This window comes from Sitodiplosis mosellana, unplaced genomic scaffold (genome assembly GCF_009176505.1).
Source record: "Sitodiplosis mosellana isolate CC-2019 unplaced genomic scaffold, AAFC_SMos_1.0 Smas_scaffold_6191, whole genome shotgun sequence".
Lineage (NCBI taxonomy): Eukaryota > Metazoa > Arthropoda > Insecta > Diptera > Cecidomyiidae > Sitodiplosis > Sitodiplosis mosellana.
This window is the reverse complement of record NW_022601432.1, coordinates 3,904,347-3,926,459: the sequence shown is the minus strand read 5'-3', so window position 1 is coordinate 3,926,459 and position 22,113 is coordinate 3,904,347. Positions and strand designations below refer to the sequence as shown.

General features: G+C 34.9%; 2 protein-coding genes across 12 annotated transcripts; both read right to left on the bottom strand.

Moving 5' to 3' along the window:
- Positions 1 to 3,468: 3,468 nt before the first annotated feature.
- Positions 3,469 to 11,623, bottom strand: LOC129576938 (ubiquitin carboxyl-terminal hydrolase 20). Of its 11 annotated transcripts, none has more exons than XM_055463109.1 (10): positions 10,774 to 11,623; positions 10,428 to 10,626; positions 8,266 to 8,571; positions 7,251 to 7,534; positions 6,805 to 7,169; positions 6,616 to 6,709; positions 5,764 to 6,517; positions 5,564 to 5,697; positions 3,972 to 5,473; positions 3,469 to 3,894 (listed from the first exon to the last, which is right to left on the bottom strand). In XM_055463109.1, the coding sequence occupies exons 3-10, from the start codon at positions 8,344 to 8,346 to the stop codon at positions 3,635 to 3,637; spliced, it is 3,474 nt and encodes a 1,157-aa protein (XP_055319084.1). In that variant the 5' UTR covers positions 8,347 to 8,571; positions 10,428 to 10,626; positions 10,774 to 11,623; the 3' UTR covers positions 3,469 to 3,634. The 11 variants fall into 11 exon arrangements, with proteins under 11 accessions (XP_055319084.1, XP_055319077.1, XP_055319079.1 ...); XM_055463102.1 differs by having other exon boundaries at positions 10,609 to 10,626; positions 10,774 to 10,997; XM_055463104.1 differs by lacking the exons at positions 10,428 to 10,626; positions 10,774 to 11,623 and adding exons at positions 8,681 to 8,969; positions 9,138 to 10,066.
- Positions 11,624 to 12,197: 574 nt separating this feature from the next.
- On the bottom strand, positions 12,198 to 21,891 carry LOC129576936 (PHAF1 protein CG7083). Its single transcript, XM_055463096.1, has 7 exons — positions 21,467 to 21,891; positions 18,811 to 19,087; positions 17,725 to 17,807; positions 17,299 to 17,426; positions 16,441 to 17,154; positions 16,087 to 16,270; positions 12,198 to 15,967 (listed from the first exon to the last, which is right to left on the bottom strand). The coding sequence occupies exons 2-7, from the start codon at positions 18,875 to 18,877 to the stop codon at positions 15,812 to 15,814; spliced, it is 1,332 nt and encodes a 443-aa protein (XP_055319071.1). The 5' UTR covers positions 18,878 to 19,087; positions 21,467 to 21,891; the 3' UTR covers positions 12,198 to 15,811.
- Positions 21,892 to 22,113: the final 222 nt, after the last annotated feature.

The following is a 22,113-nucleotide window of genomic DNA, read 5'->3' as shown; positions in this document are numbered from 1 at the left end:
GAGTGCACTGCATATATGATGCTTCAGCAACTCACGAATCGCCAAAGCAAGTGAAATGCTAAATCCACGAGTGTGCCGACAAGTCCGCTGCTTCATTGAGCAGATTTAAATTTCACATACACACATCACTGGGTGTGATCGTGTATACGCCTGACTTTTGTTTGCATTACACGTATCAGTGTAAGACATTTTGACTTGAATGAATTCATTCATAGCTTTTTTTCGACGAATACACAATCAAAATAGCGACAAGCTTGTCGTATTACGTAATCCACAAAGATGTAGTCTGTAAAAGAGAATAATAAAATTTGATCATTTATAATGAATTTGGAAATCTTTGAATGTAATTCAGGGTTTCCTATAGGTTTTATCCTAAGGAAAAGCTTTTATTTGGCACAATTTTAGTCTCTTTTTTCGCATGGTGTCTCCACTCGTATTTAAAAGTACAGTCAATACTCTTGTTCACTCAAGACTCAATGACCTTGATTCTGGTTCTGATATTGGTTTTGGTTTTTGTTCTAAAGGCGTCGATAATCATTCATTCGTTAAAAAAAAATGTTTGAAAAAAATGCATGACAACACGTTTTTCATCAAATCTGAAGAAATTTAGAAGAAAAATGGCAAAAATGATGCGATCTATACTTTCAAACTAGAATGATTCACTTCCAGAAGAAATTGAATCTGGATGAATCCACCCACAGTAATCAGTTGAACAATTTCTTACGAACAAACGGAATTCGTTTAACGAATTGACCAATAAGCGAGAGAGTTCGAATAATTGAATGTTTACTGTCTCATATGCGTCTTAAACACGTCTTATATGTGCCTCATATGTGATAACGTGTACAACGCCATTTCAATGCACATATGCTATATAATCATTAAATGCCAGTACATAGATGCCTAGCCCACAAATAAAATATTTTTCAAAAAAAGTAAAATATTCGAATTATCAACATCGAACAAGGTTTGATTTATTTTTCAAAAATATACATTTTCTCGTCAACAATTCAAATCATTTCCTTTTATTTTAATTTCATTTTGAAAAAAGTCCAAATTCTTACTTACCTAATTTCATCATATATTAATATGACAACGCGTGGTCTGCTGGCAACGACTAAAGTAAGACTAAAAGTATACGAATTGTTGATCACGTTTTAGAAAAGCTGTGAACATTCGGTGAATGTATGAGTGTATCGCTGGTATATGTATATAAATACTTTCTGTTGAATCAACACATTCAATGATTCATTGATTCAATGAAAATCAAGTCTAACTTTCATTGAAAATACTGATATCATTTATTCTGTATATTACCTGTTCAACATAGACCTTAAAGATGATATAATTAAACTTACCCTTACTTAACTTATTATAATGATAAATTTCAGAAAAACTGATGAATTCAGAATGATCAAACTTAGGTATACTCACTATAGTAAACTAAAAATACAAAGAAACAGAACGGAGATTGACGTCATATTTGCCTCTGAGGAGATGATTGTCCCACCATATGTAAAACCCTCACTGTATTTTGCAAGTTTTGCAAGTATAAGAATCGATTTTTAGTCAATCGAATTGAACTCATTGATTTTGACAATATATCGATAACTCTTTCTGTATGGGTAAATGTGGAAAATAACAATGCCATCGGCTAAATTGTACTTGAATAAATACATTTCATGAACAAATTATATTAAAAGAATCATTTCTGATCATCGTTTTGGAGTAAAATGTCAAAAAAGAACAATTTGTTTCATCATTTTCGGGCAGAAAATCTATTTATTTCCCACAAAATTGTAGCTAAAATAGAATTAAATAACATTCCAAAAATCGCATTTATAAGAAATTATATCTCATATTTATCTATAAATTTTTACTTGATTCGTAACATGACATGCTCTACAAAGAGTTTAAATACATTTACAGCTTGATCAAGTGTCAAATAAGGGAGATATATCCCAAAATAGTGTCCACTCTTGCTTATAAGGTCGTAATTTACTCTTAGGGTTGTAGTCAAATACGTTCGCAAAGGTGCTGCAAACACCATGGAAACTTGGGAATTCTATTTTCGCTTGAAATTCGAAACTATGTTATATTTGGAAGGAGTTGTATACGGTTCTAGTAGGTATTTCTACCTCCTTATGAATATTTTTGCCAGTAATGGGTCAGAAATCTGAAGGAATTAACATTTTTCCACGTTAATTATTAATTGAAACTTTATAAATAGACTGGAAATGATTTTGTTTTAGATTTTTGTGTTCGAAATAGATTTTTTTCTGCTTTCCTATATTTTCCTTAAGAAAATTTAGATGTTATTACCCATAGTTTATGCATATTATCTAGGTCCTCTTGGTTCTTATACTTAACAAACCAAGTTTCTCGCTAGTTAGGCAAATTCTCACAATGCAAACAGGTGTTTTTTCAGCTCTTTTAGTACATTTTTTATGGTGATATTTCGAAAGATTTCCTGCTGACCTTTTTTCTTATATTTCATGGTGTTTCAATGCGGAAATTCAAAAATTTATTCAAATATTTCAAAAATTCATTTTTTTGTCATTAAAAATATGTCAAAAAAGGTTCCAAAATTGATCGTTCTGTGAAGCACTGAACAAATAATGAGATTTAGATGTTTGTTAATTAGAAATTTAGATGTTTGCCTGGTTTCATTGCTTTAGTCGATAATTTTGATATGAACTCACGTTTGAATATAAAATCTTTGGGTTAGATTAAGTGTGGTGCATGTTCTACAGACTTTGGATCAGCAAATCTTGAAATAAATTGTTTATTTCGACAGATATAGGTCTATTTGAGACATTAATCCGATTGATATTTCTTGTCATTGAATTGAAAATTACATTGAATTCTTAGTGAACAATACTCCACTTAATAAAATATACCTAAGTCGTCAAAAAAGATACACTACTCTCAACCTAACCCGTAAAAATGACAGACTTTGAATTGATGAAAATTGAATTATGAACAATTCCAGTTCAATCAAAATGTGGTTCTACGAATGAACAGCAGTTCAGTGATTGCAGATATTAAGCGCAGATCATTGGGTTACGTCCAGACGTGTGCAAGGTCAAAAATTCTAGGGGGGTAAAATGATTTTGCCAGGGGGGGTCTGGAAATCGATTCTATCTAGTGTAAAACCAGTCTCCGAAAAAAGTGAGGACTGAAAAAAAAGGTCCTCACTTTTGAAAATCGATTATATCTAGTGTCAAATTTTCCAAATCGCTGGGGGGTCCACATTTTGGAATCCTAGAGAAGGGGTAAAACCGGAATACCCCCCCCCCCCCCTTGCACACGTCTGGTTACGTCTTGAACTAGCTAATTCAAGGAACGATGACCTTCATCTCCCTAATTCATACGTCAAAACATTCCAGATAACCTACCATCTCGTGCAAATTTCCAACGTCATGGCTGAATAAATGATCGAAAAAAATGGCAATAAAAAGAGATTCGTTTTCATTTGAAAATATATTGTTTTCTTTTCTTCAATATTCAAAATATTTCAGGTCGATGAAACATGGCTTCCTGTTTCCGGAAACGAATGATTTAAATAATATAAAGTACAGTTTTACAGTTTTAGATGGTGTCAAACGATTCATTTCATTGGTTGAACATGTCATCAGGCTATTTTTCGGCTTAATTTCGTCTTAACACGTTTGCGATAGTTGCTTTTGTGAGCACCACCACGATTGCTGCCATTTACCGCACTAGCATTCGCTTCATCGTCTTGCTCATGTGAATTCGTTGAACTAATGCTAGCTTGATGCAGCAATGGTGTAATTTCGTCTAATTTCTTGTTTGCCTCGGCGGTCGATGATGAGACGCTTCCATTTACATTATTCGCACTGTCATCGGGACAGTTATTCGTTGAATATTTGCCTAAAAATACGCAAATAAAAACGATCCAAATTAATATCCAGCCTAGTTAAATAGATTGGTCATTGAAGAAAGCTTACCTTCGGGTCCGAAAAATCCATTGGATTTGATGCTGCGTAGTCGTCGATCTTTTTTGCTAAGAATTTCGTTGGGAGCAGAAACTGGATTCGTTGAATAATGATGTTTGCCGCGTCGTATATAGAAAAAGCTTTGCTCAAACAAGCTCGATCCCTCTCTATCACTTGAATTGCTGTCATTATCTTCGAACGAGACATTTTTCGAAACTTTTTTGCTAGTCGTTGGATGTGTGGCGGCTTGCTCTTGGCCATTCACCCGATCGTTGCCGTTTAATTGTGTAGCTGCTTTCGATGCTGCATCGATATCACTTGTTGTACTCCGTGCATCGGCTGACGATACGTTTGGGTTTGGATTATGTGTTTGCACAGGTACTGGATTTGTTTCTTTGCCAATGCCCATAACATTTGCTTGAGCATCTACTGATGATAAATCTATTGAATTACGTTCGTCACGGTCTCGATTCAAATTTGGTGTTGCCGATTGAACGATCGGTTGTCGCATATTTTCTTCGGGATTTCCTCGTAAAATAATTTCCGGCCCACCACCATAAATATTATAAAAGAATTTCCATAGCGTTGAATTGATTTGTGCATAATCGGAACCGGGTTTAACACCACGTGACACCGGCACATCGGATTGCAATGCGATTGCACTGTTGTTTATTGGTCCGGGAATTTCTTCGCTCACATCACCCACAAACATTTGCCATTGCCGGAACCAATTCATTGAAATGGCATAAATGGTTGACGTGGTCTCATCTTTGTATGCCGAAAATTCATCTAATTCAAAATTTTGACGTCGTATCAGGGCATCGGCTTGTTGTCGACATATATCACATTCGAATAAATGATTGCACGCTGGTCCACCGCCAAATTTCTCAAACAGATAATCCCACAGTGCCTGCGGCAATGGCACAACCAATTGACTAGCCATTCGAGCTTTGCGTGGAGATAGACCACCATGTGGACATAGCAGTGCCCAGTTGTCGATTGGTCCCGGTTCGGCGAATGTTTTAAATCGATTCAACCATTGGCGCGATACAAAGAATCGAATGCCAGGCGTTTGTTCGGTGATTCGCTCCTCAATTTGAACGGCATGATCACGAATCAATGACATTTGTGGATTGCTTTTACGATAAAACAGCACATAAGCCTCGCAATTTTGAACGACTTCCGGTGATACTTCCGTAACAATTTGATCATCAAATTCAAACCATTTGCCCGACATTTCATGCTTTGCAAAACTGGTGTAATGGCCACCACCAACCGTACCATGATGACATATTACCGCTGTTAAATCATACGTTGACACCTTTGATTTGCATTCTTTATGCAAATACGGTCGCATATCCAATCCAACCATTGGGAAATTCACCGGACTCGATATCTTTGAACTGTACGATAAATCATGTCGAAACCGTTTCAAATGAACACATAACATTTCAGGTAGTTCCAGAACACGCGAAAATTTCATGCCATTTCGCAGTTTATTGCATTTTTCACAGCTGTGAATAGAACCAGGAGAAGAAAAATGCGTAAGATTTTATGATTTCCACGTTGAAAACAGAAGAAAATGCTGCAAAATTCACTTTTACCTATACATATTGTCTCCTTTCAGTTCATCCGCACTGAAGAATGCTGACATGCAATCGTGCAGTGTGACAGCTGGACCCCAGAAAAATGAACGAACCCAATGCCAAAACCACCAAAACCAACCATCTTGATATGCCTATTTGATGAGAAGAAAATTGGATTCAATTGTCGGTAATCGCTGTGAATACAAAGCAATACTTACTGCATCGGGTGAAAGGCCCGGTGGTAATGGTGGCATTTGGGCCTGATGTATGACATTCAAATGGTCTTTTCCCGGTATTGGCAATGATAAATCTTGGAATGTTTCTTCACGCGTCGATACGCGATCACAGGTTAAACATTGAACGGACGACAATAATTTTCCATCGAACACATCGCTTATGATCGATCGATGGGGTAACTTTGATGATGTCGATTCATTCTTTTCACATTGCTCTTGATCTTGTTGGGTTTGCTGTTGTTGTGAATTCAATTGCAACGAATTTAGGCTTGATATCGAATTCGAGCGATTGCTTTTGATTGACGAATGTGTCGATTTAAAGGTTCTTTGGCTTGCTGTTGGACTAGGCGATCGCGAATAATTCGATGCAGTGGCCACTGATTGCATTTGCATTTGATTCGTTTGGATTTTGGCTGAATTGATTGTATTTGGTATTGATCGATGAACACTTGTCATCTCATCCGATAGGCTCGACTGTTCGGATACACCACTATCACAGGTTTCGTACTCAGCCTCCGACTGTGATTGCGATGGTGTCGAGCAACCGGATCGGTCATCGTCGGTTGAACCCATTGACAGGTAATTGCCAGTGGTGGTGGTGGTAGTGTTGGCGGTCGATTGTAAATAAATTGATGACAAACTGGCAGATGAACTATTTTGTTTGCTGGATAATAACAGATCTGGTGGCGGTGGTGTCACTTCTTTAAGCTCTTCATGCAGTTGGTCCATAAAACATCTGAAAATGGGAAAATGTTTGATGAAATTTTGGAATTCACCCATTGAAATGTTCAAATTAAAAGAATCGCTCTTCAAATCGGCTTCCTGCATTTATACCTCAGAAATTCTTGTGTGTCATGCTGTTGAAAACCCCGAAACATTGGATGTACATTTCGAATGCCATACAAAATGCCATTTGGTACGACGTAGCCTGGAATTGAGGTAGAATTATGCGAAAATTGAAAAATTTGAATAAAAAAAAGCGATGAAATCAGACATCAAAAAGCCACATCAAATTTCACTCACCGAATTTGCTAGCACTGGTAATGTAACCGTTTTTCCGTTTGTGTCCCAGCCACATGTCCTTAACCAAACGATAATAGCTTCTGGCTAGGCCAGTTTTGCGTTGACTACTGGTCGGTGCGGCCATTTCATAATTAGCCTCTATAATGTCGCCGCACTCCAAAAAGTATCCCGTCAATGGTGGTGTATTCGAGAGTGCCTGCAGTGCAGCGTTCATATAGCACGTATTTGCAATGTTTTGTAGCCCAACCAATCCACTGGATGATGTGTAGTAGCTTTGATCAGGATCGCCTTCATCGTCTGCACTGCTGTCGATGCCATCACTGTTGTTGGTCATGCCATAGCCAAAATCATTGCGAATTATCATGCTGCCGATGGAATAGACGAAAAAAAAACCATCCGAATTTATCTACGTATATTTATTGGACACAGAACAATTGTTTTCATACCGCGATATTTCCGAATTTAAATGATCATCCGAGTCGATGGTTTGACGTCGATTCGATTTTGTCTCACTGTAGCCATGATTGATGATGAACACTTCCATTTCACATTTGTAACACCAAATCCGTTGTGACGATTGGTTCATGTGAATACAGTGACTAGGATTGTGTTTGTAATGGATTGTACTGTGATCATTATAATTTTCTGAGCAGCCAATGTGCAGGCAAGTTTTTGTTAGGCATATCCATAGATTCGGTCCGCTAACGTCACATTGTGTACATGGCACGCCCTAATTGAATTTTCAAAATATACGCAAAGCATTAATTGGATTTCGTTTTTTCACTCTCCATGTTGTTATTGTCATTGCTGCTGGTTGTAGTGATTGAGTACAAAACAAAAACAAAAATTTGATTGCGAAATCCGTTTGGGGAAAAAATGCAATTTTATGGTTTCTCTATATATGTGACAGCTCTGGTAGCTGCTTTAAATTGAATAATTCTTTAATAATGAATGATTTATATAAAGATTTGAAGTGATTGAGCAAGAAAGAGAGAAGAAGATGAAAAATCACTGTGTACCAAAACAGAAAAATTAATGTAATATGAACGTGGGAACGTATCGACCGAATGGCAATTGCTATGATATTGGACTTTGCACCTGTCCCGCTGTATCGATTCGTTCTGTTTGAATGTGTATGCTGATGCATTTTTTGTAATCAATCGACGTCACATGGAAATGCATGCTCATTTCATATTCATAGAACTAGTTTAAGACGTGCAGATATGCGTGTAACGTCAACGAAACGATTGGAATGCGTGTATGCATTTATCGATTTATACTTCTGACGAAATCAAATGAGATCGCCTTTTTTCTATCTATTTATCTTTCTTTCCCTTTCCTTCGGTCGATCTATCTTTCGAAATCAAAATGGAATCCTATTGAACATAGGTAATTTGCTAATCAATGTACGTCAATACGCTTCTTCTTATTCTCCTTCTTCTTTGTTTTTGTATACAATACCTGCTTCAGTCTGCACAATTCCGACAGAGAAAGTTGCAAAATAGTGTTATCCAAGTGTGGGCATTTACAATTTCTTGTCATTGTTGGGTCTGGCTAGGTGCACGGGCTTGGCGTAACGGATGCAGGCTATTTTGAATTCAAGAAATTATTTTCTTCGTTTTGCAGGTTCCTTTCTATCAAGCTATCAATTATGTGGCACGTAGTTGTTTCTATTTACACTACTTCTCAGCTCCGATAACAATGAGTTTTATGAGATTGTCGCGTTCATTGATAATCACCGTTGTGTCCTGTCCAACCATACACTTTCTAAAAATGAAAACAACCAAACTTATAACAATGGACCAAATATGTATAGATCATCACTTGTTATAATTTTTTCTTCAAAAAATGTATATCAACACATAATGACACACACACTCCGATGATATATCTGTCGCTGTTGTTGTTGTTGTTTATGTAATATTTCCTATTTCACTTTTATTGGTTAATATTTTGTTGTAGCTGTTGTTGTGTTCATTATCACATCACGATGATCTGAATTCATCCGTTTCAGATTAAAGAAAAAAAAAACAAGCAACAAGGAACAACTTGCGCGCATCAGCGGAAGAGAATCTCGAATAGTTAATGTTTTCTGTAACTCAACTCAACGATCAAGTAAACAGAATGGAAAAGCAAGGACGTTGCTGGAATATTCTCATCGACGTCTGGAAAATGGAGAAAATTTACCAAGGAATTTTTTTTTTCGAGAGAACAAAAAACCTTTACATGGCATGTGATATGGAACACGTTACATCGAAACAGATAAGCAAAACCATACACGAAAAGCTAAATTGAAATGAAGTACAATGGTATTCAGTAATTAGCATATTTACACGATTGGCACGTGTGAATGTGTGACACGGTGTCAAGTATTCAATTGTTGAATACTGTGTGTCACTTTGATAAAATGACTGATAAAATTTTATCGACGCCGCCGTTGTCGTCGTCACCGTCATTCGAGCAATACACAATAACAACAACAACGACCACAATTATAATGAAGAAGGCTTATTTATTAATTGCACTGAAGTGGATTTTCGACGAGTGTGTGTATGTGTGTCATTTGCAACAACACATTATTATTGACATTTCGAATTTTGAAGGAAATAATGAAAGAGTAAACCACAACACTAATTGACAATGATATGAAGTGATTGTTCTTTTTTCTTTTTCCTTTTTCTGCCGTCGTCGTTGTTTTGTTCCAGTTTGATATGAATACAGAATTTGCAAATGTTCGGAATGAACTATTGAACTTTTTTTTTTCTTTTGTTCATTACAATATTGAATTTCATTCAATGAATCGAAGAAAAAACTCCCCTCTCCCGGCGCAATTAATTCCATTACAACAACGAACAAATCAAAAGCTCCAAAATCCACCAATTGCACTCATAATTTCGATATTTTCGATTCGGATATACGATTTTTTTTTTATTCTATGCAAAGTTTGCATTGCAAACAAACGCAATACATCGAATTCACATGCACACGAAAAAAAAGTGCACACTGATCGCAATATTATTACTATTGAGTCGATTATGTGTGACGACACAAATTGCGCGAAATGAAAAAAAAATTGATGGAAAAACGAAGCGAAATAAAACACACCGAAAATAAATACACACAAATCGAGAGTGAATCAAATTGCGAGAGAGAGAGAGAGAGAGAGAGAGAGAGAGAGAGAGAGAGAGAGGAGCGAGAAGCAAGATTTTGAATGAAATCTCTCGAATACCACACTTTTGACCACCACTTTTTTCTGTTGCTTCTCTCATTTGACTATCCTCAATTGCTCACTCTGTCTCTGATTATTATTATTGTATTTTTTTTCTATTCTCGATACCATTTAATAGCACACCTATAGCCGAGAAATGGAATTCGAATTGGCGCACTATGTTGTTACGATAAATCAACAATGCGATTTCATTGGAATGTGGCGCTTTTTTTGGAAATTCCAAAAAATTGATATGAAAAGAGTAAAAAAAAAAAAAAACCAACAATAACAACACAATACGCACACACACATACACCAAGACAACCCAATTGCAACAGAAAATTGAACGAGAAAAAAAACATGCAAAACCAAATTTAAAAGGAATCTATTTTACACTTTAGCTTTCATCACTCACGTGTACATCATACCACCAACAAATGGTCACAAGCAACACTAAAATAGATGGGTTTTTTTTCTCATTTCTTCTGTATATGTAATGAAGTTTTTTTTTCTAGTTTTATTGTGTTTTTTTTTCACTCTTTCTTTCTCACTCTCTCTCTCTTTTTCTCTCTGTCTCTCGGTCGTATGACACTCACCAGAAAAATACACAGAAACTGGATAGGAAAAATACAAGACAATAAACAACAGTAGCGCGACAGAAAAAACAACAACGAAAAAATAGTAATGAAGATGATGAGATAGTTGAAAAAAAAACGAGAAGAAGAAATAAAACAAGACACACAAAAAAAAAACAAACATACACTTTACGATTCACGTAGAATCACGTTGAAATTCAAATTGAAAAGTCACTACGGTAATGTCGATAACAATACCAACCGATTGCCTATTTTTTTTTTTTTATTGTTTGTTGAATTTTACGGAAGTTTTCGTAGTTTGTTCCATGAAATGTGTGCGGATTTGATTATTTTAATTCATTTTACTTTTCATTCTAACACAAAGTGATTCCACTGTAAGGTTGACTTTTATTTACTGTCTTTGATTCACTCTGGTGCTCATGCTGCAATGATTTTCTCGTTTCACACACAAACACATACACAGACGTGCGCGTGTACGTCAGCCGTGTGTTTTTTTTCCTCTTCTCTGCCTCTACTTCGTTGTATACGTGTGTGGATCCACATAATATTGGCATTTGTTTTACAATGGATCGTCGCACATCATGCCATTTGCATGTGTGCGTTTCCAACGACTAACAAAGACGAAATGAATCGATTTCCATACGGTTGGTCAATTCCGAAGGTTCCAAATCAACGACAAAGTACACACCAATTCGATTGTGTTACGTTTGAGTGTTGTTGTTGTTAATTGTGTTATTTTTTATCCAATCCAAAGACTGATTCAAAACAGAATTCAAACTCAACCGTTTGACCAGGTACCGATGGGCCGAATGATTAAAATCCAATGGATCAAATAGGAGATTTTCGTAAACAGCTGACCTTAGTTATTGCCGCAATGTTTCACTTTGCCACTGTGTTACAGTCTTATGGATGGTTCGATGGATGGTTCAGCATTCCTCCATATTTGATATTGCAATGTCAGACTGTCACTTCGCTATCGAACCATTCATCACATCAATGTTGTAATTCAACTGTCAAAACCAACAACACATACATGCACACACACACACACACACACACACCACTCATACACAGGCACATCGTCACATTTGCAATGTTATCAACATGCGATTGTGTGTCATGTCATAACAAAGAGAACTCATACTGACATTTGCCAAATATGCAACGAGAGACAAAAAAAAAAATGCAATCCCTCTTTCAAAAGAGAAAGACCTGGACGAAACAATTGCGAAACGCAATTGAAAATTTAATGAGGAATGAAGAAGATTCACATTATTGCCTTTAGACTGAAAGATTTCCATTTCTAAAAGATGGCAGCACACATTTTTCCACGATTTTGTTGAAGCAAAATCATTTTTTTCTCATTTATTTCAATTCGATTGCGAACTTCAATTTAAAATCGAAGTCAAAATTGAATTGAAGAAAATTTCGAATTGAGATCAAAAATGGAGAAAAGAATTGAAAAGAAAAAATGAAAAAAATGGAAATTGCAAGACTGAAAACAAAGACGCATATTTCAAACATTTCTCAGTAAATTGAAATATTCGAAACTGGAAATGATTACAGTATTGATAAATAAAACATTGGTATTTTTAAGGTTTTTTTTAAAAACTTTTTTTTTTTCTGATTTAAATATTTTGTATTTTTTTCTTCATTTATTTGTTTTTTTCTTTATTTTGTTGCTTTTTTGTTGATTTTTTTTGTTGTTGTTGTTGTTCTTGATGTTTCAAATTAATGTTTCTCTTTTCTTATTCAATTATATTCATAATAATGTTACATTGAAATCATTGTCTACTTTAAATCTATTTTACATTCAAAGTGAGAGTATTTGTTTGTTTGTTTTTTCTGTTGTTTTTATTTTCTCTTCTCAATTTCCGCGTAATTCATTTTGTGTAGAAAAATATTTAACTTCTTTGTTGTCCATTCAGGTTTTTGAATGGCTGATTTTCTTTGTTTCTTTCATTAGTTTGTTTTTGTTTAATCCCGTCGGAAAACTGTATATTTACACACAATGTTGTTGTTGTTGTTGCTTTGTTTTACATTTTCTTATTACATTGAGAACAAATTTGATTTAAACTCAATCTACATGACTAAATTAGAATTAAATCGGTACAATTCTAAAAAGATATCTCGGCGACACATGTTGAATTTTATACATGAGAAAAAAAAAGAGTTTATTCTTAGAATATGATAAAACATAAGTCGAACAGTCGATGGTTTTTGTTTTTCTTTTCTCTTGGAGGTTTTAAGTTACGCGAACAATTGGTGTATTATTTGCTTGTTTCTTTTAATTTTGATCGAAATCTTCTTTAAAATTTGATTGATTTGGTCTTTTGATGGAAATTCTTTTCCCTACTCTGATCAAATCTTCTTAATTTTTCTCCCTCTGATCAATTGGTTCGATTTTCTGTTCGCAGAACATTAAAGCCGGAAGCCAGTAAAAATTTGTGCAAGTTCACGAGAAAAAAAAAACGAACAGCTTTATGGTGTTGCGGCTTGAATGGAAAATTAACGGAACGAAGAATAAAAGTGATAAATGAAAATGTGCTGTGCTGCTCGATTTAAGCGATTTTTATTTTGGAGATGCAAGCAAATTTTTGGACTTTTCGGGGTGAATAAGATTAGTAAAGCCGTTTGTTTCCAGATTATAGAGCACCTGGTTTTGGAAATTTTACGCATTTTACAGTTCAGCGAAGTATTTACTTAATGACATAGATGATTCAACACATTAAAATAATTTTTTAATAGAATCCAATATGATTTCTTTTTTTGTATGGACTTTGAACTTTTGCACATTTTTTTTTTTAGTCTTTAGAAATTTATTTATTTTTTTTTTTGCTTTTTTTTCTTCTCTGTCGCACTCTCACTCTTACTCTCTCGCTCTCCCTCACTCTCTCTTGCTCTCTATCGCACTAAAATTTTGAAAATGTCTACTAATAATTAGGTTCTTTTTTTCATGTTATGCACAATGAAAAATAAATATTACAAAAAAAGGCAAAAATGAACGAAAGAAAACAAATCGATTACTAATTTAAACGCCTCTGATGAGAATGAGATTGGGAACCATAATTCAGTTCAGCTCGTATAAAAATGGTGAAGATAAATGACATGTGTAGAGACAAAAAAAAAACGCTACGATGACAGAGTCGTTGAAAACGAACGGTGTCACTTTTGATGTGCAGAAGATTTGTCCCGAACAAGAAAAAATTAAAAAAAAAACGATTTTGCATTAGTGTGCTAGCTATGAACTATATGCTCTGACCATGTACTGACCAATATTTAACATTTACGTTTCTTTTTTATATTAGCGCTAATTTGATTGTGAACAATTGATTACTTTTTTTTTCAGGGAAAAAAGTGGTAACTTGGTATATATGCGTCGTGTGTGTGTGTGTGTGTGTACAACGAAATTGTTATTTTTTTCTTCTGTTTTGGTCTACAACTAACATTGCATTTGTAACAAAAATTGAAAACATTTATACTTTTCTCTTTATTCCATTGGCACGGTTGTTGTTGTTTCTGTTTGTGTTTTTCTTGTTTGTTTTTATACACAAATTTTAAATTTTCCTGAACCGAACACCTAAAATGTGATTGAAAACACTTGCTTGAGATCGAATAAATGAGCGGGCAGAAGAAAAGAAAACAGTGTGTTGAAAATTGATTGTGGTCGGGAAAAATGGAGAATGAGGATTAATTTAAATCTGATCGCATCTCACACACACATTTCTATTTCAAACATGACAAAATAATGTATAAAAATATTGCTGTTTTTGTTGTTTTTTTTTTCTTTTTTGCTTTCTTATTCACTTTTTTTCTTCTCTTACTATCTGTGTTAACGTATAAACATAAATTCAACTAGAATATCGAAGAAAACGCGTTTGCCATCCAAGAGCAGAAAGCCATCATTTTACACGCCGCCACCGCCGCCTGACCAAATGAAATTTAGCATCTTTAAAATGACATTGAACATCTTTCAAATGTCACTTCACAGCGTCAAATGTAAAAAAATGAGGCGTTTTTCGTTCAAAATTGGCTCTTGGATTACGGCTGGAGTGCGAAAGTGTTATTGAATAAATTAGATTTATCAATAAGATTGTATCTCCCCGCGGAATTGTATTTCATTTGTTTATTTTTTTCTTTATTCGTTCTGAGAAAAGTATGTAATTGGAAAATAAAATTTCAACTAATGTAAATAATGGTGAGCATTTCAAAAATCAAATCTAATATAATATTTCTTCTTCATTTGCTCACATAAAAAATTGTTCATTGGATATTCCACAATGTTGAACAAAATGATTTTCATTCTTTGATTCTTTGTCATTTTTTCATTTAAAATAATGGTTAACTCATTGATTCGAAAACAGAAAAAGGAAAGTGGTTAATATAATGTAATAAACATTCTATAATTTGGATTTGAAATGTGTCTGTTTTTTTTTATGGCGGTTCACAATTTGTTGGACTTATCTTAATGTTGTTTGTATGTTACTTGCTTATCACTTTGTTAGAAAAATATTCGTTACTTTTCTCAGAGTTGTGGTCGATTGACCATCGTTTTGATAATTCGATGCGGGAGGGGGGGGGGGGGGGGAGGGGGATTGTATGAGATGCACCACGGGCTTATGTCACTTGAATTTTTTCTTTTCGTCAAAAACACGGTTCATCTTTTTTAATCTCGAACCAGCCGTGTTTCGTGGCAAAGCTCGTTGCATCTTGTACCTCATCAAACTTTGGGTACGGGAAAAGTCGGTTTCTTTTTTTGTCCTTCAAACTTTGGGCAAATCGTTTACTAACTCTTAACAAATCATCATTTTAAGCATTTAGAAACCAATGTCTTTGCACAGAGAATTTTCTTTTCTTTTCTTCTCGCAATACAGCCATTTATGAATGCTATTCTTTTAAAATATATCTATTATATTTTCATTTAGTTTTTTTTTGTGGTTGATTTTTTTTTTATATATCTCTTTTCGAACAAAAAGAATTAAACAAAATAACGAAGAAGTGAATCCTAATTGTAGCAAATGGTTTTTATCCATATTTTCATGAGACTGACTTAATCATCAACTTCACTAAGCACTAAATTATGTTTTTTTCTTGTTTTTTTCTCTCATTTTTTTGTTAGTCAACGGCGTTAGTTGGTCTATACCATCAACACGAATTAGATGGTAATTTGATTCGGTGTGGTCTTTGCAGCATGATATTTGTATCATACTGCGGTCAATTTGTTCGTGTCGTCCTGACTGTTGTTCCGATTGCATAGGTATTTGTTGTACGCCTTCCCGCATGTGTTGTATGGCAAAATGGTTGGAAATGATGTGTTACAATACAACGTAATTGAGGCTATGTAATTGTTTGGCATCACCTGTTGTGAACACGAATAAATTATGGGGAGATACGTTAAGGAAGGGCTTAACAAAATGTACCACAAACAAAATGAAAAAAAAAATAAAAAAAAACAAAGGTGGATCGATGAGAATTTACCTCAAAAATGATATCCTGATATCCATAACAAAATGTCGATCCAAATGGATTGGCTGTGTTTGTGGTGCCAGCCCGGTGTAAAACGACCGGCCGTTCAGATGGTGCCAGGCGTGAACTCACCGAATCCCATTTCGAATAGGCTGAAATGGACACTTGGTCATTGTGCGAGTCATCGCATGGATTCCTATTCAAATACAAAAACACAAACACAAACGCGTAAATTATCAGTGGTCGTTTTTGTGGTTAATTCGAATCAATGTTAATTATCATACAAAAGCAGGACTAATTAAAAATGTGGAATAATTAACGGACTTCCTTTCCTATCTAAAAACAAAAACAAAAACAGTGACTTACTTGTCGGCGGTTAGCTGTAGCTGAAACTCGCAACGATGATACATATTAAAATTGTAGTGGCCTGGATAGTTAGTGTGCAAAATAATCTTTCGACAGCGTTGTGTACGGGCATCAAAGAGCACATCAATGCCAAGCGTAAAATAATTAAAAAAGAAATCACTGCGTTTGGTTTGGGCGCGTCGATGTGCGCTCGGCGAATGAATTTTCATTTTATCTTCCGATTTATAGAAGATACGATTCGGTGCGCCGATATTGCCGGCCACATCTTGGCATGTGTCACCAAATAATACTTCACGCGTTAAAACCTGTTTCCGTTGCTCCAGCACACGTGCCGATGCCTCGGTGTACAATTGCAATCGAACACCTCGCGTTCCATTTGAGTCACGCAACACCGTTGCCGATTCCAAATACAATTGCTGATTATAGCATGACAATGGCATCGGTGGCGGTCGACTTTCGGCCATATTATTACCACTGTACACGGACATTTTCGATACAACCGGTGACGCGCCGTTGGCAAAATGCAACGAGCCCAAACCATGAGCATAGTGCGGTTGCAGTTTACTATCGACCGGAAAATAGAAGCTGAGGCCACGGAAATGTAGGGCAAACAGTTGTTTGGCCGCATCATAAACACCTGGATGTGTGGCGCCAAACGAATGCTCAATTTGCTCGATTGACGGTGCCACTTCTGGCGAATTGAATGCCATACCACTGTGTGGTGAAAATGAACATGCAAAAAAGGAAGAGAAAAATCAAACTAAATACATTGAATACGAATACCATTTTATAGATGGCATCAATGAATGATGATCAATATTTTAGCGTCAATGAGAAATAAATGCGCCCAATACTCACTAATACTTTAGCTTCACCAATTTCATGTTGAACACTTCGATGGCTTTAAGCCGTTGCACAACCGGATCAAAAATCAATCTAATACCATCCAGTGGTAGGTTTATCACAATATCCACGCCCAACGGGTTCTATGGGATAGAAAATGGCTTTAGTTTTTGTTCACATTTCAAAATAACTTTAAAAAAAAAAAAAAATCTTTGAAATGCATTAAATTCTTAAAAAATGTTTTCAATTTAAGGAATATCAAATTATCAAAATCTTATCGAAAACGAAATAAATAATAACGATTCAACTTGATAAAAAAGGTTAATAAAAAAAACGAATGAAGAAATAAAAAATAAAATAAAAAAAAAATTAAAGAAAAAATTGAAAATTCCAAAAAAAAAACGAAAATTTTCATTAAATGAAATCATCTATCGTCCTTACCGTTTCCGAATAAAGCACTTGAACCCCTTTGATTACACCAACTTGAGACTGTATGATTCCAACCGCTTGCGAAAAATGCATGCCTAAATGGTTTTTAAAAAAAAGTGATCATGTATTAGAACGATAGCAAAATATGAGATAACGAGAGCAAAAAAAAGAGCGGGATTGACAAATGCTACGAAACTTGTGTGTGTGATATTCACACAACAATAATAAACAACTAGAAAAAAAAACAAACAAACAACAAAGACATGTGTTGCCCACGTACTTTAGTATTCTCGGTAGATATTGAAATGGCTTCGAGATATATAAATGACAAGTGTTTTCTCGACTTTAATATATTACAAAAGTCACACACCAAGTATATTGATACCAAATAGTATATGCAATGCATTTTGCCTATTTCGATATCGAAATGAGAGATCTGTGCTTGAATGACACAACGCTTTAATTTAAATCGGCGACTTGGCCGAATTGAGCACTTTCGGTTCATATTTGTTACAATTCCCGAAAAATTCCAACGTCAATGATTAATCGATTAGGCAATAAACAGGAAAATAAGTCTATGGAATTATTGCGCAGATAGAGTGAGTGGAAATTTAAATGAAGAAATAAAATTGAAAATGAATTTCTTGTTTCAATTTTATCAAAAGGCATCGCTCTGGGCTGTAAATGTAACGCAAAATATAGCGATAAAAATTTCTTCGACGTAGCTATTCATCGTATGCACACGGAGTGCGAGGCGAATGAAAAAATATGTTTTCTTTTTCGCTTCTCTCTTTCGAATGATGCAATAACGTTTTTAATATAGACGATGTTCGATTAAATTCAATAAGTCGTGATGTCGCGTGCCGTGTCTATGTTGGAATGCTCATTTCCCTATGTCTACTGATATCAAAGCGCTAAGTTATAATCGAATTTCGGTTTTTCTTTCTGGTTTTGAATGAAATTGTTTCATTCGACGTAAATAAAACGAAAAAAAAAAAACAATCACAAAGCGCAATAAACCGATTAATGGCCTATGAAAACAACAACAACAATAGAAGAAGACAAAAAAAAATACGAAAATGATTAACGTATATTTACCCAAAATAAATTCCCAACAATCTCCGCATCTTAGCGATCGTTCCGGTATAATTTCCAAATCGAGCATTTTTTTTCCTCCTTCTTCTTCCTTGTTCGCGCAAAGTTTTCCGATATAATTTCCTTCACTATATCCTGTTCTTTTCTAAATGTTGATTTTATTGAATGGTGCAATCAGTTGTTGTTTCTTTTCTTTTTTCTATATCTTCAGCGTCCACTTAATAGCGGAATTATCGAAAATGAATGAATTGTAGTGTTTTACGGCAACTTTGAACTTCAACTTAAATGAAAGAAGAAAAAAAAAAACAGCTGTTCGGACTGGATGTTGGCACTCAAGTCTGACGTTTAAATTTGTTGTAAACACATTCAAACTTGGCGAAATTCGCTATATAAAGGCGATTTTGTTTGCAAGCGAATTTCTGTTAGCGCGAATCGAACTTTCTTTGTAGCGTTCACGGGATCTCAACGTAAAGCCAAGAACAACAACGAACCGAGAAAAAAAAACACAATCAAAATCATGCAACGGATTGGAAAATTTGAACGATAAAAAAACAAAAACAAATTCTATTCAGCTAAAACAGTGTTGCAAGCACAAATTCTAGATGTACGGTAATTTAATTGATGATTTCGGTAGTCGAAATTGAAAAAATCCAACGAAATCACACACAGAAAAAAAAAAAACGTTTCGTGTCTCTATACGTTTGTTGAGCCCGTTTGTTGTTGTTATTATTGTTGTTGGTATATATATTTATGTATGGTCACACACAGTTGTATTACCGTTCATACATCGTCGCTCGTGGATATAAGTCAGATTGTGTTTTTGGTTTTATTTTTCGCATTTACTACGTATCACATTAACACATTCACATGTACATTTCGCTCATTGAATACAGCGCAAAAAAAAACGCGATTCTTTTTTCTTCGTTATTGTTGCTGCTTTTATTGAATAAATGAGTTTAATTTATATTATTATTATAGAGGAGATATATATCGCTGTCTCGTTTTAACACACACACACACACACACACTTGAGATGCTTTGCTGCTGGCACTGTTGCTGTTGCTATTGTTGTTGTTGCTCGTTTTCTGTTTCTCTTGCACACTTTTTATTATTTTTCATATGTCGTTTACCATTTTTGATTTAAAATTCGAACGTTCAATTTCTCAGTTTGTCTTCAGTATTGGGTTTGTTAAATTCTTATGGGCGAACAACCTTTTGTTTAATGCACACAAACACTTTTTAAGTAAAAAAAAAAAAACCAAATCGAATGATGAAGGCGTTATGAAATGATTTTCAAAAGAAATTCGTCACGAATTGCAAAATAACGGTGTAAAGAGAAATAAACGAAACTAAAATCAACGATTTTCTCTCTAATTTTTTACTTTCTTCTGCTGATAAACTGCAAAATGTTCCTTATTTATGGCCTAGGTGTATATACTCCAAAATTACTGAGGCTCTTATGGTCTAATTTGAAAATAAGCTATTGTTGAAGTGGAATCAAATCCGTTTTTTTGGCGGTCATTCAGTTGATGTTGTCATACTTTCCGTTCAAACAAACAAACAAACAAACAGCGCAGAAAAAAAAAACATAAGAAGTGATGAAAACGCCGTCGTCGACGAAATGTGTGAAGTTTTTTTTTTATTTTGAACGATTTGAAATTCGTTCAATTTGGAAGTTTAGCATTTGATTTATTACTTTCTTTTTTTTTTCATCAACAAATTATTATTTAACCGAAATGATTATTATTGGAGTTGTTTGAGTTGTTATTTTTATCGCGTTGGATCCTTGGGTCTGGTTTTTTCCCCTGTATTTCTTGTTGTGTGTTGTTGCTGCTGCTGCTGCTGCTGCTGCCGTGTTATTGTTGTTGTTGTTGTTGACGAACAAAACAATCGCATACACATACACTGTGAGTGATGATGGAGAGTACGTTCAAATGTCAAATGCACAACAGATGATTCTCTTTTTTCCCCTGTCTTTTTCTTTCTTGTGTGGCTTCGATGTTATTATGATGTTGATAATATTTTCGTGTTTATGATCAATTGATTTCCACTCAGTGTGTATCGTCTCTCTCACTCCCTCTCTCTCTCTCACTCTCTCTCTCTCTTTGTCTCTTTCTCTCTCTCTCTCTCCCTCACATGAGTCAGTCTAATAACACACAAACAACAAGTTTCAGTTCTATCACCATTTGCCAAAAACAAAAATTAATCGACGGAAAAAAAAGCGAAGTACATGAATGTATCTTCGTTTTTACTTGAATGAACGATGAATGATTGACTTGAGAGCAAAAGAGAGAGATAAAACCCAAACCAAAATCACTGCACTAAACAATAAAGAACTGTAATGGATTGTTGCTAGAATCTAGTTTTTCGTTGATTGTCTCCAAATCGGATGATTTCAGTTGTTTTGCTGCAATTTTCACTGTCTATCCCCTTATTTTCACTTTAATTCTTTGAGTTTTTCATAGGAAAGAAATTATATTCAATTTGCCGTCGATTGCTTTATTCGTTTTCACTTTGTCGCTGTTGTTTTCCTTCCAAAATTCAACGTCACAAAAGGAAATACAAACTTTTTTTTTCTTTCTTTCTTCAGTCGTTTTTAACAACGAGACACAGAAACGCCAGAGCAAAACGCACTAATAAAAAAAAATTCGTTCGTTACCTTCACGAAAATCGTAATGACTTGAGTTGATTTTATGGTAATGATTGGAACAGCAATAACAAACAGCACATTCGTGATTTCAATTTTATTTGTATAAATGGGCAAAAAAAAAAAATAGAAATAAAACTTTTTCTTATTTGTTGTGTTTTGTTTTCTACGCAGCGATACTCTTCAACTGTTCTTTGTGTTTTGATGAAAACTGTTTTGCTTGGCTCTGCTATGTGTGTTTGCGTGTGCTTGTGTATGTGTTTTCTATTTATTCTCTCCGCATGTACAGATGTTCGTACACACTGTTACACTAACACTTCGACTATGTTTTTCAGTCGATTCCACTCGTTGGTTGAGTGCGACAAAGACGAATCGACCAATTTTGAATTCGAATTTTTTTGCTACGTTCTTTTCTGGACTTTGGGTGTATTTATTGGAAAATTGATCGATTTTTTTAAAACCACATTTTTTGGCCAGAAAATTTGATTTATTTCAACAGAAATTGAGTTTTTCTTCAATTTTTCAAACAATTTCGGCATCAACCAACCCGACTACCAATGAAAAATGGCTACAGTAAAGCTAAACCCATGTCATATACATACAACTGTGAGCAGCTCATATACGCATACACTCAATGTCATTGGATTGGCTGGCCCGTG